The sequence below is a fragment of the Poecilia formosa genome, unplaced genomic scaffold, assembly GCF_000485575.1.
Source record: "Poecilia formosa unplaced genomic scaffold, Poecilia_formosa-5.1.2 Scaffold3, whole genome shotgun sequence".
Lineage (NCBI taxonomy): Eukaryota > Metazoa > Chordata > Actinopteri > Cyprinodontiformes > Poeciliidae > Poecilia > Poecilia formosa.
In genome coordinates, this window is record NW_006799942.1 from 5902120 (window position 1) to 5913378 (window position 11259).

The window sequence follows — 11259 nt, forward strand, 5'->3', positions numbered from 1 at the left end:
AACTCTTCACCTTCCTCTTGCTACCTCTTGTTTTTAAAAATCAATCAGAACGGTATGTTGTGTGATCAAGCCACCATGGAAAACTAATTGTCCAAAATGAGAAGCACAAAACTAATGCAGTCCATGATGGGTGCATGTAAACTGTCTGACACAGTAACACGACCTGCGGAATGCCCTTAGATTGTTGAGTAACATAACCCTGACCCTGCGTTTTTCCTCCTCTTCAGCTATTCGTGGGTTCTCCCCCCAGCACAAGATCACCAGCTTCGAGGAGGCTAAGGGCTTAGACCGCATCAACGAGCGCATGCCACCTCGCAAGGACGGGGTGAACCACGTGGGCCACTCCATGGGCAAGATGAATATGTCGGAGGCAAACGGCACAGAAGACAACAGCAACATCCAGTAATGTGTTGTCTGAGCCACGGAAACTGTGCCGCTGTTACAGGCATGCAGGAAGACTTTGCTTAATGGGAAATTCAGGCCTCAGAACACAGAAATCAAACAGGCCTACCGCTAGAACATGAAACCTGCAGCAAATCTAAACACTGGGCGAAAAGGTCATTTATTTCATGACGGCATGTCATTGCACTGTTAGGGGGAGGGGGGAGCTGGGGTTCACAGCAAATGGGCAGGGATGAAGAGAGACCCACAAGCTGCAGCAAAGAAGTGCTTTTGCAAGTTGTGTCCGACCGTAGTTCCCCTTCTCAGTTCGATTACAGACTGAATTGTTGGGAGTTTTTGTGCTGCAAGTGCTGACACACGTGTGCTCCTTCATTGCAGGGCCTGACAGAAAACATGAGTGCAGTATCCATATCACACAAATCATTTTAATGTTTTATAAAAGTATTTATTATGAATCACTCACAAATGCACATCAAAAGGAGAATGATCTACTTTATCTTATTGTTTTTGCTAGTATTAGGTCACATCACTTTGGGAGAGGCAACACGGAAAGAAAAAAGAGACGCAAATATGTAAAATGTGTACCTCTTCGAACTCTGCAGCACGCCATCTTATCGGTGAACTTTAATTTATTGATTAACCTTGTTGTAAGATGCTGCCAACCTGCAGGGAAAAAAAGGAAGACGGGGTTCGCATGTCACGGAGAAATCCACTGCAGACCCAGATCCACCTTGGATATGTCTTAGTAACCTCCGGCATTGCCTGGTTCCTTCTCTCCTCGACATCTGCCATCTTATAGGATCACAGAACCTGGAGGAAAAGAAGAGGTGATTTAGAAGACTCAGTCCCACTGTTTGCTGATGCTACCTCAGCACCCCGGATTAAACACAGAAATTTGACTTCCAAATATATCATTTACTCCTTTTAAGTTCATTATCTTATGGTTATTCACGTCTCTTCCAAAAGAGCATTTTACGTAGGCATGGGCTGGTTTGAGCTTCTCACAACATTCACACAAAGTTTTGAAGCAACATCGTGTAATTTAATCTAACTACCATAATTTAAAAAAAAAAATAAAAAAAAACCCCAGAAAAAATAAAATGGAATTTAATTGGTTTATTTGGCAGGGACACTGATGTAAATGCGTCAGAGTTACCTGAAAGGTCATTTTTATCTGTAGTCCTGGTAAGTCAGCAAATGCAACGAATATCCCTACTGCTGCTGAAATAATAAATTGTTTAATTTTTTTTTATCACTTTTTTGCTATATTTACTTTGATTCTTAGATGTAAGGAAAACTATAGACTAGTAAAACTGAATTTAGTAACGGTCTACTTTGTAAGTGCTTATTGCACAGAATTATGTTTTCGAGTAACAGAAGTATAAAAAGTAAATATTAGCTGATTAGTTAGTAATGCTGCGGCCTCCTGCTTTACAGTATGTTGTTAGCAGTGAGAAAACCGTGGTTTTTACTAAATATTTCCAAATTGCCCAACTTGATATCTTGTATACAAAATGTAGTACCTCTTTCAACCAGCCCATGAATGGCGGCTGCAGCAGATGTGGATGAGCAGCATTGATTACTCTATTCCCTGAAGACCCAGAGAAAACTCTTGCCACTATGGCACTTTCCCTTCTATTAATCTCACTTCAAACTATCCCCAGTGTGATGGCAAATTTAATCAGTTTTAAAGTCATCATATTTTTATTAAGTTATGCATGACATGCATGACATAACTTAATATACATAACCAGCCCATGCCTAATTTCACATCAGAACAGCTTCATGTTAAAAAAAACCAACCTCATTTTACGAATTCATATGAAAATCATTGTTGTTGTTTTTTTCAGGATAATTAAGCTTCATTTCTGTCTCACAATAACCTTTCTTCCCTTCGGCATTAACGCAGCTTTCAGAGGAAAACAAAAGTGACGTTGAATGTCGAGACATACCTCGGTTTCAAGATATTAATGAACTGTTATTTCTTTCCTGCTTCTTGCTAAAGAAATGGCAAGAACACGAACAGTGACTTCAGCAAACATCGGTATCCTGCTAATTTTTTTGCATCTTTTGCTTTTCCAAAACATTCTTGGATTTTGTGCTTGCAAAATGTGACAAGGAAGGAAGTTGCAGACATTCACCAGGTATCGTTATGTTTCAGTTAATCATAACCAGCATCAGCACTGGTGTTCTTTGGATTTCACAGCCTTCGATTAATCATAATGGGATGAGGGCAATGGCCACGCTAACAAACTACAGTTGCTTTAACCCAGCACTGATTTATTCATGCTCAGGCCCGTCTTTGAAATTTTGACTCTGTGGTTGCCAACATTTTCGCCACTTTCTGACCTGGTGTAGATATCACAGCAGTTTGTTTGGAATCCCATAGCCTGTGTAGACTCAGATTATTATTATTATTTTTTTTTAATGGAGATAAAGCGAGAAAAGATCGTTTTAAAACTGTATATCTGAAGTAGTCTAGCAGGACTTTAAAGAATAGGTTTACAGCAAAATGCCTTTTCATTTTGCAAAGATGTATCATTGAATGAGTATAGCTAATCTGTAATACTTTCTTTATGAAAAAAGGCCAACAGGCCAACATTGAAAATTGAATCTTGTATTCAACTATTTAATCAAACTTTAATATTTTTCTGAATATTGTTTTTTTTCATTTATTTTCACTCTAGAACATGATCTAAACTGGATGATTTGATATTAAATAAAAGCTAAAGCCTCACTGTGAGCTAAATGCAATTGATCGCTGTCCCCCAAACAGTGTGTGAGTCTAGACTACCTCTAGAGTAGGACACATCCTGAATAAAATATCTAAGTTGGAATGATAAATATCTTTGATGCCCACCTCGCAACAAATTTCTTGAATTTTCTGTCATTCATTAATGTTTTCCTGGTCTGGATGCCATTTTTCTTTTCAGTGATAAAGGTGTGTGAAGTAAAGATGAACAAAAAGTGACTTAACACAGCATCTATGTATGGAACGCATCAATGCATGCAATTAAGTTCCTAGTTGTTATGTGAGATTATAATTGTGATAGATAGTTGTGTTTCAAATAGTAAACTTGAATTCATTTATTTTTGGATTATATTTGTAGTTTTGTCTTGTTTTATAAATTTTATAAATAGGCTTCCTTTGGTTGTTTTTGGTATTTTTTTGTTTCATTTTATTTACTACCACTGCTTTTAATTTTATATTGATTTCTTGTATGCAGAGATGCCCTTCTAAGGTGTAAAGCCTTGTACTATATATACATTTTTTTTCTGTTGTACTAATGTACAGAAAATGTTCAATAGTGTGAATGAATATAATCTCAGTGAAAAGCTACTCTTTCAGGCTGCCAAAGCATGATAGCATGGTTTTCTCAAATGTAAATGAATTGGACACACAGACAAATCAGGTGTCACACATTTAACAGGAAACATTGTATTCTGGTTATATTTACTGCTGATATTATTGTTACAATTTAGCTTACAGTTCTTTTCATTCCTTGGTTTCTGGTTCTCGTATAGTCAAAATGCATACTTCAACAAAGAGATTTAATGGATTTTATCTTGCAACATTTTTTTATCTATGGAGATATGTTTTGGCATTTGACTTCCTAAATAATACACACACTGTAAGCATGCCCTATGGGACAAATCACATTTTTTTTACTCTTGAATAAAATATGCATGAACAGATTGTGTTGTGCAATTCTTTAACCCCCTGGTGTGCTCTTCTAACCTGCAGTTACTTGTGGATAAAACCCTATAATTCTGAAGCCAGTTAAAAGTATTGTACTTGATTTTTTTTATCACATTATAATGGTATCCTGACCTAAATCTGATGTAACTAAATGTAGTTGCTCATATAATTGTATAGCTCTCCTAAATCTGAAGATTCAAAGAGACCCTTCCCATGTAGTGGTTTGCATTAAAACAAACTGAATTATGTATTGAGGCCTAAGGATGGCTGAGTCATTTTCACGCCTTTGCAGAAATATTAAACTGTTTCCTTTTTTCATCAATATGGTATTTCACAAGGTGGTAAACTCCAATTTGTGGGTATTTCTACACATTAATTGGTTAGAAAATGTAAAGTGTGAACTGCAAAGCTTTAGTTACTCAGTACTTTGACTTTTTTTAGTTGTGATTTTGTAAAGAAACATTATTGACTGAAGAAAATAGCTTGGTTTGAACCTGATAGAAAATCTGAGATACTGTCCAGAGAAAAATTAAAGATGCCACACCCAAAAAGTTCAGAAAGGTTAAGACTGCTAAAAAGAAAAGCTATACTTTTTTATAAGAAGAGACACAAGCATAACCTCCAATACATTGCAGTGATGCAGTAACTCATGCAAGCAGCCCAGATTAAAACTGTACAGTATTCTCCATAAATTAACACAGCTTTATTATTTTTATGTAATATTTGTGGGAGAAACATTTCATTTTTTACATATCACATATTAGAAAGAGATTCATAATTTGGACTGTCAAATTTATATTATTGAACGATACTAGATATATTTATATATCTGAACAAAATTACTAAAATAAAAAATTTTTTCGTCTAGATTTTAATTTATGGAAATATTTATGGTCATACTACTTATAAACCAGTAAAAAAAAAACCAGCAACAACAAAAATGGATTCTTCGAATGGATTGTCATGTTCCAATACTGAATATTTTTCAAAGTCATAAATGAATAAAATCGACAACGAATTTGTTTCCTTTTTTACTGAAAATTAAATTTTTGTTAGGTTTATGATATGTGTTTTCCATATTGCACCTGATGGTTTTGCTCAATAATTTTAACGTGTCGTCTGATATCAAAGATGGTCAAGTGTATTTCCATATTCCTTACTAATGTACACAATAAATACAAAGTCAAAGGCATTTTAACTTGTCCATCAACGACTTCCAACAGTTTTCTCCCATTAAACCGGAAATGACATCACACAGTGTCGCCTCCACCTTTTTGTCAATCAAAATCTCTGGACATCACAGTAATTTTTAAGAATTCCCCTATAAGCGTCGATTGGAGCTATTCAACGATCATTTACGACGTTTTACGTGTAAATGATGGCCCAGCGGCAGGCCCGTTGCAGCCGGACTCCGACCACCACCGGGGGCCAACGGTACTGGGACTGTGAGTGACTGCAGGCTGCGCCGAGCTAACGTTACGCAGCTGTCTGTAACCGAAGCTCGTCGCTTCGTTTTCTTCCTATCTCTCCTTTACCACATGATATTGACGCACATTGTTCTGGTCCAGAGCTGCTGAGTAACCCCCCTAACAGAGCTGTCATGGACAAAGACGAAGCAGACCGGCTCATAGAGAAGGCCAAGCTGTGTTTACGGTCGGGCCGAAAGGATCGGGGACTGCAGCTCCTATACGAGGCGCAGAAAATCTACCCCAGCACCAGGGCCAGAGGTAAAATTAGCTGACGCACATTTTCTATTACTGCACTCTGAGTTGCTGACCGGGGAGCTTATTCCGGGCCTGTGTGGTTGCTGGGAAGCTAGTTTAAAGTTGTTGTGGATTCAGAAAAGCAATTTAGCTTTAAACCTTTAGATAGGAGTGAGCTTTATGCTAAAATGTAGATCTGCTTGTTTGTTTGCGGCTCCCACGCCGCCCCTCCTCACAGTAGCCTATTTGGAGACCATCAGGCAGAAATGTATTAAAGCCTATTTATTCATGCATTGTGCAGCAGCGTCATCAAACTGCATTATTGTCATACAGGACTCCTGTTGGCACGACAAATAATGCAGCTTGGGAACAGCTTGGTTGTCTCCACTCACATACTTTACATTAAAATCACATACATTTCTGATTAGGATTTTCATCATGGACGTCAGTTTCATCCTATTAATGTGGGTCCTTTAGATCAGGCTATGTGGTCTTTAAAAATGGAATTTGCTTCTATCGTTTTCCAGGTGTGAGGAAGTGTGGGAAACATCAAATCTGAGACAATATTGGATATTCAATCTCTCCTGGGACAAAAGTCTGTTAATGCTTAATTAAGACGATTTGTGACAATTGATTGCCCAAAAGAGTTCTGATTTTTGAAGCTGATTTGAGTCAAAGTTGAAGAATTAGCAGTTTGTTCTCCTTCTTTATTCACCCTGCTTTGTGCAATATTGGATACAGCAAAACGGATCCTAAGCATAATGCTACCACCACCATGCTTAGTGGTTAGTAAAGTGTTATTAGATTTGAAAGACTAACTTTGTCTCCTTAAAGCACACTTCTTGTCACTATATGTCGTCTGACCATAAACTTTCTCTTGGGCTTGTTCATGTGATAATCAGATATACATTTTTGAGCAGCTCTTCTCTCTTGGTCTGAACCCACTCAACCATTGAAGCTTGCGCCACTGTGAACAGTGATCCTGGTTCTAGCATGTTGCAGTTTATGAGTCTGTGTGGCCTTTGGGTTTTTCCTGAATATAATAGGCATTATCCTTAAATTTTAACGAGACCATCTTTGTTTGTTGAAATTTGAGCACTGTTGGATGCGCCAACACAACAGGAATCCTAATATTTAAAAACAATGATATAAACAAAAATGTGCAGCGTAATTCTATCCTCCATTTGCTAATATTCATATCTGTCTCTAAGACGTCTTGACTCAGTCATTGTTGAGTGCAAACACTTGTGTTACTGGTTACAGTGCTGATCGATGCCATACTGAGAAATGGAGGCAGTGCGTCCCAAGAAACGAACCACGTGCCTCCGCCCTCTGGCTGGAGGGACGAGGACATCGGAAACCAAGAAAGGAGGACTACGAATCATGACGAAAAGAAGACTTACACCGAGGAGCAACGCCAAGGTGTTTTCAGGTGAACAGTTCGTCTTCCTTGAGTCTGCCTTTCTGAAAAGGCAATGGTACAATTACAGATGTTAAATTGATGCACTCTGAACATTTTCAAGGTTCCTTCGCACAGTTCTCCATGCTTCTCTTCTAACATCCAGCATGCTTTGTTAATGCAGAATAAAGAATTGCAAGGACTTCTATGAAATCCTGGGTGTTGACAAAGGTGCCAGTGATGAAGATCTGAAGAAGGCGTACAGGAAGTTGGCTCTGAAGTTTCACCCAGACAAGAACTTCGCCCCAGGGGCCACAGATGCATTCAAAGGTACTCGTAAAACACAACATTAAACATTCTTTTTTTGGGGGATGGGGGGAAATAGAAAGGCAATTTCATATTTGTTGTCAATAATTGTTCATCTTAAACTCATTGTTCTGAGGACCTAGTTGACGCAGGTGTAAAACTAAGGCTAGGTCTAAAGACCAGAAATGAGTGGCTATGAAATTGGACAGACTAGCCTTCAGATTTATTCTTCACATTTCCATAGCACATAGCAGTAACATGCTAAAGATAAGTTGGATGCATTTGGAGGAGCTGTTGAGTTTTGGACAGCTTTCCTCAGCCTTCAAATGCTGCCTTGGAAGGATGCAGCCCATTAATTTTTTGGCACTCACTAACAAGAATTTATTTATTTTTTTCCAGTATTGCCATGTTTTTATCTTCTCATCTTTCTCTATCGCTGTTGATAAAAAGCATAGCTTTCTTTCAACAGATTGTTTCTTCTTGCTGCTCTTTAAGGGCAGATTTTACACTCTCTCCATTTACTTATGGGGTGGGTGACCTCTTAAGATAGTCGACTGTACTTGACTTTATTTAGGACTATCACAGCAAAAAGGGGTCTGAATACAAATGCATGCCACACTTTTCATATTTTATGTGGAGAAATAAATGTCCTTCTACTTCACAATGTGGTGGTTTGTCAAATATGTGTTCAATAAAATAGACTAAAGTGTTCATAATGTGACAAAATCTTAGTGGTACGAATAATTTTTTCTTCTCACCATATCTTCTAAACCAACAAATCAGTTTTACTCCTGGTTTTGAGTCTCTTCCTCTTTATGCCATCAGTCTGAAATCTAGGTTATTTGTCCACTGGTAAAATGCTGTGTCATGTTTTCACGTGTATATCCACACCGATAAACGTCCTGTTGTAAGTGGGGAACGGACAGCACTTATCCTGCCGTTTCCTGTTATTGACCACACAAAGCGCTTTTACTGTCCAAACCGCAGTCCACCATTCACAGGCTGATATAGATGGGTTCACTCAGGGTTCAACGTGTTGCCCAAAGATAATGTGGAGGGAAGCTGAAATCAAACTGACAACCCACCTAAGGAGCGACGACGAGATTTTCTTAATGCGAGCACCCAGTTCTTCAACCAGTTATTTGCAAGGGTTTTTAAACAGAAAAAATATTGGGTGATATCTAGTAAAAGAAGAGAGTTTTTTGAAAGTTTGCACAGATGTCAAGAAGTGGGATGACCAGATCAAATTAGACCAATGTTTCTCAAACTTTTACAGGTTGAGGGCCACTTAACCCATTCAACAAACTCCTAACTTGAAATTGCCCCTGCAATAACACAACATCTTAACTCTTTTATTGTTGTTTTCTCTGTTCATCTTAATGAGAAGTGTGGTGCTGTTTTCTTTTCAAGTTTGTTTGATAGGGACAGACACATTGACATAGATAAACTGAATAAAACAGCAGTCCCATGTTTGCATCATGGTGCAATAGCAACAGCTAATTCGCAGCACTTGTAAATAAGACTAGCCACGACAAACTAAATCTGTCGTTGGCATGCTATCATAAGTGTTCCAAAAACAAAAGTTCTCCAACTTACCTTGAAAAACTGAAAAATATCCTTGCACACGTTAATTCCTCCGAACGTATAAGTAGTCATGGCATTATTCTCTTAAGCCATCTATCATTATTTTTAAACACAATCCTGTGGTAAGCTAACTGTACGCGTCACACTTTGAGCTCATGTCCCACAAATAAACTGTCTTTTACATGCAGTACCTTGCAAACCACTAGAGGGCGCACACGGACCACCAGAGTTTGAGGATGACTTAGCCCTCGCTATTATTTGAATTTCATGAAACGCTTTGTTTCTCCCAACAGCCATCGGTAATGCATACGCAGTGCTGAGCAACCCAGAGAAGAGGCAGCAGTACGATCAGTTCGGAGAACAGAGTCCAACCTCAAATGTACCCCATCGCTCTGGCAACAGCCGGCCCGGACACTACCGGAACTTTTACAGAGACTTTGAGGCCGACATTTCCCCCGAGGAGCTCTTCAACATTTTCTTTGGTGGAAGGTTTCCCACAGGTGTGTGTGTGTGTGTGTGTGTGTGAAGGAGTTATTTTAACAGATTATTTCTCAGATAAGTTTAAGAATAGTGTGTAATGTTTGACTCTGCAGGAAACGTTCACGTATACACCAACCAGGGCGCCTCCTACTCTCAGTTCTACCAGCCTCGCCGTCGGCGGGCTAACGAAAGGCGGGAGGAGGTGGTGGAGGAAAACCAGAGTCAGGTCAGTGGCTCGTTAACAGCCGCCGTGTCAGGATGTCGTCTCCGCCCGGAGAGGCAGCGGTGCTTTAATTAGCCACGGGTCCTGATGAACTGTTTATGTTTTTAACAAGGGTGCAGACGTCTCATTCAATGGATTAAAAGATTACATCAGAGCTGCATATGTAATGCACTTGAACGTGAAGAATCCAATCAGCCTACGTGATTTACAGTCTTTCTTTTATCTTCCCACAGAACACCTTCACAGCTCTTCTGCAGCTTCTGCCTGTGCTGGTGTTGATCCTCATATCAGTCTTTACTCAGATGATGGCAACTAATCCTCCCTACAGTCTCTTTTACAAGCCGTGAGTTTAGAAAAATCACATTCCAATCCACCTTAGATGCACAGAGTATATTTGAATTTGCTTAATTATTCTTTTTTGTGGCGTCAGGGCGATGGGACTGGTGGTGTCCAGAGAAACGCAGCACATGGGTGTACCGTACTATGTGGACAAAAGTTTTCAGAAAGAGTACCGCGGAGCAGTGCTGGAGGAACTAGAGAAGAGCATCGAGAGCGACTATATCGAACACTTGCAGAGCAGCTGCTGGAAGGAGAAGCAGCAAAGTAAGTGAGAATCCCTATCAAACTTGATTAATAACCTGGTAAAAGTAATTGCCGTGATCCAAAATGATCTGTCAGTTGTTACTGACATTTCGGTTTCCCACCTTCATTGTAAATATGGTGCCAGTGTAGATTTTCAGGGTTGATTAAAAGAGAGAGCAAGGGAAAACTAAAATTTTATTTAAAAAAAAAATGCATGCCAAAGACTTTTTGTTATTTTTGATTAAATTCTCTCTCCGTTGCTCTTTTTTTTCAGAATCAGACTTGGCAAACTTGGGGCAGCTTTACCGAGACGAGCGGTTAAAGCAGAAGGCAGAGTCCATGAGGCTGGACAACTGTGAGAAGCTGCAGCGATTGGTCGGCCGCCTCAGAGTCAAATGAGGACAGTTTGAGAGGAGGAAACGTTTCTTTAGCAAAGTGTATAATTTACCCATTCTGGCCACTTTGCTGCGACACGTCGTTGGGGGACGGTGCAGCCAGTGGGAGATTGCACTTCTGAAAACAACGTGCCTTCTCTTCGTCGGTAGGAAAATAAGGAGTTGCACTGTGGCGTTGGCAGCAGGGAGTGCAGACTCGCTCTGGCAGGATGTATGATGTCTCACAGCCTTCAAACTTTCTTATAGAAATGGCATGACATATGCAGTCTCCCCTTGGGGCTACAAAGGCAGTTGTATGTTTGGGACATACATGTTTTATCTGTTTAGGTTTAATGTTTTCTTGTGTCTTTGTTGAAATTTTTGATGTATTTATTTGGTAGATAACAGGGTGAATGTTAGTGAGGGTTTTCCAGTAGGAAATTAGTACAGAGACCTAAATAACACTGCAGTGTTTGGACAAATCAGCACAAATATATATATATATA

At 39.3% G+C, this 11259-nt stretch overlaps 2 protein-coding genes across 4 annotated transcripts in view; both read left to right on the forward strand.

The window, feature by feature from the left end:
• Positions 1-4096, forward strand: part of ppp3ca (protein phosphatase 3, catalytic subunit, alpha isozyme) — a 41427-nt gene extending 37331 nt beyond the window's left edge. For both annotated transcript variants that reach the window (XM_007556934.2, XM_007556939.2), the window contains one exon: positions 228-4096. In XM_007556934.2, coding sequence (XP_007556996.1) covers positions 228-406 — 179 coding nt within the window. In that variant the 3' untranslated portion in view covers positions 407-4096. The remainder of the gene's footprint in view (positions 1-227) is intronic.
• Positions 4097-5347: 1251 nt separating this feature from the next.
• dnajc18 (DnaJ (Hsp40) homolog, subfamily C, member 18) lies at positions 5348-10924 on the forward strand. Of its 2 annotated transcripts, XM_007556961.2 has the most exons (9): positions 5348-5547; positions 5671-5829; positions 7069-7237; positions 7389-7534; positions 9388-9594; positions 9688-9800; positions 10031-10140; positions 10228-10400; positions 10654-10924. In XM_007556961.2, exons 2-9 carry the CDS (start codon positions 5703-5705, stop codon positions 10776-10778), a joined length of 1170 nt encoding a protein of 389 aa, XP_007557023.1. In that variant the 5' UTR covers positions 5348-5547; positions 5671-5702; the 3' UTR covers positions 10779-10924. The 2 variants fall into 2 exon arrangements, with proteins under 2 accessions (XP_007557023.1, XP_007557014.1); XM_007556952.2 differs by having other exon boundaries at positions 5348-5829.
• Positions 10925-11259: the final 335 nt, after the last annotated feature.